The sequence below is a fragment of the Poecilia reticulata genome, chromosome 9, assembly GCF_904066995.2.
Source record: "Poecilia reticulata chromosome 9, P_reticulata-male-v2, whole genome shotgun sequence".
NCBI lineage: Eukaryota > Metazoa > Chordata > Actinopteri > Cyprinodontiformes > Poeciliidae > Poecilia > Poecilia reticulata.
In genome coordinates this window covers 1301719-1308977 of record NC_088838.1, presented here as the reverse complement: position 1 = coordinate 1308977, position 7259 = coordinate 1301719, and the positions used below count along the sequence as shown (strand labels likewise).

The 7259-nt window shown below is 38.8% G+C and overlaps 1 protein-coding gene across 2 annotated transcripts; it reads right to left on the bottom strand.

Annotated features, from left to right (window-relative positions):
• Positions 1–1223: 1223 nt before the first annotated feature.
• sub1b (SUB1 regulator of transcription b) lies at positions 1224–6649 on the bottom strand. 2 transcript variants are annotated; one of them, XM_008419280.3, is made up of 5 exons: positions 6503–6649; positions 5248–5320; positions 4881–4997; positions 1686–1794; positions 1224–1574 (listed from the first exon to the last, which is right to left on the bottom strand). In XM_008419280.3, exons 2-5 carry the CDS (start codon positions 5314–5316, stop codon positions 1495–1497), a joined length of 375 nt encoding a protein of 124 aa, XP_008417502.1. In that variant the 5' UTR covers positions 5317–5320; positions 6503–6649; the 3' UTR covers positions 1224–1494. The 2 variants fall into 2 exon arrangements, with proteins under 2 accessions (XP_008417502.1, XP_008417503.1); XM_008419281.3 differs by having other exon boundaries at positions 5248–5317; positions 6503–6616.
• Between the last annotated feature and the right edge of the window lie 610 nt (positions 6650–7259).

The window sequence follows — 7259 nt, the reverse complement described above, 5'->3', positions numbered from 1 at the left end:
GCATGTTCATAACAGGTGTTATGTTTATGACAGTGTCATGTCAGTCTTATTCACATCCCGTCAAATAAAGTGTTACCAACTGGTTTAATCTAACTACTGTTTCTCATGAGATTAGTGTGTAGCCCTTAAAAATAAAGCTTACTTAAAATTTCAAAATAAAAGCCTGAACATTTCTCTCAAGGTTGTGCACTGCCTTCAGTGGTGCAATATTAGCCTATATCATAAAATAAGCATTTTAGCCATCTTTGGACCTCTAAGGTCATTAGCATTAGACTTTCCCCTAAATTAAGCTTTTAGCTATTTTTCTTATTTATTAGCCATGGTTAGTATACTTGAATGGAGGAAGTCAATGTAAGACAAAATGCTAGTGATACTCCAAATGCCACTGGCAGCATTTAGGCTAACATTAACATTTTGGCTCAGTTTAGTTTACACACCAACTTTAAAATACTGAATGGCATAAGTCAATGTTAGTCAACATACTTGTGACTCTCCACATACTATTGACTACTTTTGGGCTAAGCCTCGCATTGATGCTAATTTTTAGCATCAGAACGCTGAGTTTCAACCGACGGGTACACTTTGGCAGGCCTGTTTAAATTTCTTCCGAAATGTTCTAATGTGTGTCTTGTCATGCTATTTTCTCTGAATTTTCTATAAAGACTGGAAGAAACAACAAAACATTACCATAAATCCGCCTTTTAACTGCTGCATGCAACTCAAAACGTCACATGCAACAATTAATTTAGGGTAATGCACTTCACTGAAATATGTAAAAATGCGGAATTCGCGCAAGGGCAGAAATAGTACCCAAAATGGGCGGGGCAAAGGGCGAATGTGAAGAATGTGGGACACATTACGCACTCAAACCCTTCAACATGAACCCGCATTTGAAGAACACAAGGATGTGAGTGGGAGTATTGGGACCAGGCCTTTGTTTTTCTTCTCTCTTTGCTACTACGTCTGACCACACCCACAGCCAATCAGTGAACAGGAGCGACGCTTGCTTCATCCACGAAAGCAGGGCCGGCCAAAGCAGGGACCTAAAAAGCAGGGCCAGCCTCGAAAAAAGGCCAGTGGAAACACTTGCAAAGCAAACCGAGCCAGGATCATTACAGCCAGTGGAAAAGGGGTGTTAGACCAAGTTCTCTGAAGCAATACATCACATTAAACCATGTCTTGCGACTTCTAGCTCTAAGAGAGCTGTTAACAGGAACAACAAATTAAGCTAGTGAATTGGTTTTATTAATCAATACAAAAACATGACTGTAGTCACTGTATTGGTGCACTATGCCCAACAAAGTATAATGATTATCCACCTACTACTCCCCCCACAGCCAACAAGGATAGCTCAAAATAACTTTCACACATAAAGTCAAGGTTTGCACAAAACTAAACCTAAAAGTTACAAATTAGGAAATAAATCCAAAGGCTTCACAAAACTACCTAACAAACATGCCCAATTAGTTCAACAGGTAAAGATGAAAGGAATATTTATAATCTCTTAACTGCATCATCAATTTCTGAAATTTGTTCCTTTAGTTGGTTCCACTGTTCAGGATTCAAGGAGATGCCTAAAAGCCAAAAACAAAACAAAGGAGAATAACCATGCGTGCAAAAGCAATACCAACATCCAATAGTAATAATTTATCTGTAACATAACCGAAACTTCCTGATGGGATTACCTTTCTTCCCTGGTTTCATCTCCCCATCCTGGTTCATCCAGTATTCCCTGATGTCAATCAGGACTTTGCCCTTGAAATCTCGAACGCTGACATATCTCATCTTACCGATCTGCAAGAACAAGAATAGAGTCAATCCTGCTTCAGAATTTAAACCCACTTCCTTTTTTAAGTCCAGGATCAAAAAGGACATTGCATGTTCTGCATGAGCAGTTTTTGGTTAAGTTAGAGGCCAGGAGTCATAGACATAGATTTCTGTGGAATTATCAGGAAACATCAAAAACCATGAGAGCCAACCTCCTGCCAAATGTTTGTTCTCTTGTGTTGATCTGCCAAGAAAAGTTTGGACTTCATCTTTTCAGGAAAATATCCAAAGCTTTCGCTCCACCTTCCATCTATAAAACAGGGATGGATGACTCTAGGTCTAATTTATTTGGAGTTGATGAACAGCTCACAAAATACATCCCCCCCTATTCAGGGTGTTGCTCGTACTCTGTTTTTTTTCTGATGTCTATTTTAGGTATCTAGCCAGACAGAAAACTAAAAAGACTTGTATTATTCATTCAGTCAGTCATGAACACAAATAACTAACATACAGAGAACCTTAAAGTGTCACTCACACATAAAAACACTTGCATGATTTAAAAGATCAACTACTATATTTTCAATCTGTGTACACAAAAGCTGTTAATAAATATTTCACACAGACTGATAAATTCCACAACATTTCAGAGTAGTGTTGCTTCTGTCTGTAGTAGTCAGGTCAAATGCTGGCGCCATCTTGTCTTGTAATAACAGTAAGTCAAAACATGAACAACTAAAGCTGAATACACAGAAGCAGAAGATGTTGTGAGAGTTTCAGCAAAGACTTGAGCAATTTATGTGCAGTTTGGAGGAAGGAGCTGGATGGAGTGATGAAGAAAAGGAGCTAGTTCTAATGAAGGACTGCAACCTTGTTTATTTGAGCCATATAGTTCAGGAAGAAACAATGACTTCGTTTCTGGGGAGGAAGGGTTGGAACTGGGCATCTGTTGACTCCAAATAACTGAATGGTAATAAACAGATCTGTGTATATTAGAGATGCGCCGATCAGATTTTTTGCTGCCGATTCCAATACCGATCACCCATGAGGCCGATCTCTGCAGATCGCCTGGATTGACTTTTGCTTTAGGTAGAAATGATACTAATTTACACGTAAAACGTATTTAGACATAAATATGCAAAATACTTTCAGGCACAATACAGAAGCTACTCACTCAAAATGACAACTGAAAAATCTGCAAACAGTAAAATAATATTTAACAGTAAGGCTCTCAGTTCCATAAATTATTAGTCAAATAAATCTGCCTTTATCAAATAATGTCAAGAAATAAAGGAGACATTCATTCATAGTCAAATGCAGGTTGCATTAAAATAAACAATCTTGAGTTACTAAATCGTAACTTCCTGGCTAGCTAATTAATACTGGTTCTTATTGGCTGTTTCTGACCGAGCTGAGTAATTCTGCAGAACACGAGAACGATTATTTTATTTATTTTAACGATTATTAGCGCGTAGTGGCGGTCCAAAAGCGAGAACAGAACCAGCTTCTTACACCGCCAGCTCAAAGACTTGAATTATCTTTCAGATTATTTGTTTAGCTTTCTGACCATGATGCTAATCCGGGTGAGTGTTGGTAGTTTAGCTCTGCTTTACCGGCTGCTCTGGATGTCCTTTTGTTCCTGCATTAAGCCTCGATATAGCTGAACTCTGCCTAGTGCTTGTTTTTTCAACCAATCAATTAATCAATCAATCAATCAATCCATCAATTCATCCATTTTCGGTACACCCTGGTCCCTTAGTGGGGTCGGAGGGTTGCTGGTATCTATCTCCAGCTAATGTTCTGGGCGAGAGGCAGGGTCATCCTGGACAGGTCGCCAGTCTGTCGCAGGGCAATACAGAGAGACGGAAAGGACAAACAACCATGCACATACACACACTCACACCTAGGGAGAATTTGGTGAAGCCAATTAACCTGACAGTCATGTTTTTTTGGACTGTGGGAGGAAGCCGGAGTACCCGGAAAGAACCCACACATGCACAGGGAGAACATTCAAACTCCATGCAGAAAGACCCGGGCCGGGAACCCAGAACCTTCTTGCTGCAAGGCAACAGCTCTACCAACTGCGCCACTGCAGCCCGTGCTCTTATTTCTAAGTTTTGAGTTAGATTTTTATACTTCTGACAATTAGAGTATTTCTGTTAAAATCTTGTACAGTATAGAGGGATTGCAAGTAGTTTTATCACACCAGTGACACTTTAAAATGTCTCAGCAGGTATAAAATCCCAACTGCCATGCTGTAGTAAAACAGGTTCATTTCACTGCCCTTTGTGGGTTTTCTACTTCCTTTTTGACCTTCATAGCTTTTCAATAATCTCATAGGGACTGAAAGTAATACGAGAACCACCTCCCTTCTCCCTCATGTGTCAGTACACAGAAATCAGGACACCTGTCAGAATCCTGCAGAGAACCATCTCATAATAGTCTGAATATTAAATTTGTTCCACAAGTCACCATTTGCTATGCCATATATTCACAATATATAACAGACTGCCACAGAGAAACAGTTTAGATATTTTTACTTGACCTTTTTAATTCAGGATAGCAGAAGACGACAAGAAGTCATTCTGTATCAAGGCTGTACATATGAGACAACACTATATGCTAAACCTACTAATACATAACTAATATGTGTTGAGGCCTTTCTGCTTTTCAGATCTGGCTTGTATACAATGTCTATGGGTTCACTCTGGGTCAGGTTGGATTCTTTAGGTCTGATCTAAACTCTAGTGCACATCTCTCCTGTGAGGCTGTGTGTGGGGGATCTACTGTAATGGATCCATTACAATACTGTGCAAGTTTTAGAACTTCTGTAAACAGGTTTTCTCTATGATTACAAGTTGAATAACAAACCATTTACCATCACAAAATTTACAATCCACAACCTGAAAGAGTGCATGCATGCTGGTGTATTTTTTTCAAACCTTTATTCTTTTGACCTTACCATACAGGAAAACTTTAAAAGAATAAGGAGGCTCAAATCACCACTTACTACCCTGATTTTGTCAGAGCAACAGTCTGCAGTTTCAGTGGCCAGTTTCTTCTGATACATCAGCTAATATTTGTGTTTTGTAACCTGTGACGTTACTGCAGCTCACCTGGAACATGTTGTCTCCATCACCACTGCCTTTGGAGGAACTACCAGGTTTTGAGCTCTCTCCGCTTTTTTGTTTCTTGGCTGGTTTTTCTGGTGCACTTGGCTTCTTTCTTTTTGCCTAGGAACAGATGTTACCTGCCATTATATCCAAACATAGCAACTACACAGAAATTATTTTAAGATCATGGATTAACTTGTGAACACTGGCTGAGAAAAGATTTGTCTAAAAAAATAAATAAGAACAGTTAAGAACAGTTAAGGTAACTGAAACTACAAAAACACACTAAACCAACTGTTTATAGATGTGCACATCTATATATATATTCCATCAGACAAGTTAGCAAATAAGTTTGCATTTACGATCAAACCTTAGTCTCTACTTCACTGTCAGAGTCACTTCCAGATGTGGACGACAGCACTTCCTTTGATTTGGGCATTCTGCTGAAATAAATTTTAAAGTTCAGATCTACTGTATGGAGAAACACACTTCAGATATGACTGGTGCAAATAAAGTTACCTCTTAATGTATAATCATATTTAACCATGAGTTATATTATGATAATAATCATGCTTTTCAGTATCAGTGGTCATATTGAGGCCTTGTTTTATTGTTGGATCTGAATCTATAACAACAGCCAACTCTGCTCTCTGTTGTTGACTCAAGGTGCTTGGTTTTAATGTGATCTATGCTGGAATAAACTGCTAGGATGTACAAACTTATCTGAATTATGAAAATATTTCAGAATAAAAAATAGGAAGGTAGTTGGGTAAAAAAATAAAATAAAACTTGTATCTTTATACAGGTCAGTGATACATCAATTTCACTTTGTTCATCTTGTTCCTGAGGTCAGTCATATCTTTAGCTTAGCTCTATGTGTGCGTGTGTGTTTGTTTGCAATACTTTGGGGGACCATTTTCCTGACACAAACTACGTTGTGGGGACCAGGCTTCAGTTCCCACAAGGGGAAACACTGTTTTTGGGTCAGGGGTTAGATTTGGTACTAAGGTGTGAATTGAGTTTTGGTTAGGGTGAAGGTAAGGCTTAGGCTGTAGAAATGAATCAAACTCAGGCTTATGACCAATGGAAAGTCCCCACAAAGACAGCCACGCAAACATGTGTGTGTGTTTTCTTCCAATCAGTTTGACCCTCAGCCAAAGTGTGTGTGCTCCTGACTCAGACTGATCATAAGTCTGAGTTTGGCTGCGTGATATTGCACTCAACCTGGACCTGACTGGCTGCCTCAGCCCTGTGATTCTGAGATGGTGCTTTGTTGTAGTTCAAACTACATCCGGTGATTGTTAGTCTGCCTTGGATCAGAGTTTCTTTCGCTTCAGATTCTCCAGATGTATTAAAGCGACTTCAACGGGAAAATGACTGCAGGACAGAGGGCACACGGCTGCCAGTTGCCCCCGTAACACCACACATGGAACTGCCATTGTGAACAGGTAAGCCCTGTGAGCTAAATTTACAGCTAGCTTGTTGGGTATTTCACATTAGCTTCCTATCCTTCCTATTCTGCTTCCCAGTTTTACGTATAAAACTGGGAAGCAGTTTGTTTATCTGCTAAACTTAAAACAACTCAAAGATAGGTGGGGGAGAAAAATCAAAATGTAGAAGCTTACATGATGCGATGTTGTAGCGCGGATCTTTTAACAGGAAACGGAAGTCTGACTTGTTCTTCTTCTTTGCCGTAGCTGCTCCTACGCAGCTATAGCGCCCCCAATCCAGAGGGTGACATCATACAGACCAGTTGAAAGACTACAACTTTTACTTTTACATATTCTGTCACTTTTCTTATTGAAACTAAGTCTATACATGTTTGCAATCTGTTTTAGTTAGTTTAGATTAATCAAACTTTTATTGATTAAAAATTCCCGGTGTTCCCTATTTGTTTTACTGCATAAAACTAATAGACAACCCAGATAGCACAGAATGATTGAAACAACATTGAATCAATGTCAGCCAGAAACATTGGATCAACGTTGAACGCTGACATTGAAACAACATTGAAAGTGGTCGGTGACTTGTATGTTGAATCAACGTTAGGGTTTCAACCATAACTGACATATCAATGTTGATTCAACCATCATTTGTATGTCAATTTACATGCATATTTGTGGTGATATTGCATTGAATCAACATTGATTCAACCTTCATCTGAATGTATTACATATTTCTGTTTATTTTACATTAAATCAATGTTGATTCAACACTCATTTGACTGTGGATCTGCATGCATATTTGTGTTGATTCTACGTTGATTGAATCAGTCAGGAATCAATGTTGATTCAACCATCATTTGTATGTCAATTTACATGCATATTTCTGTTTTTACATTGAATCAGTTAGGAATCAACATTGATTCAACCTTCATCTGAA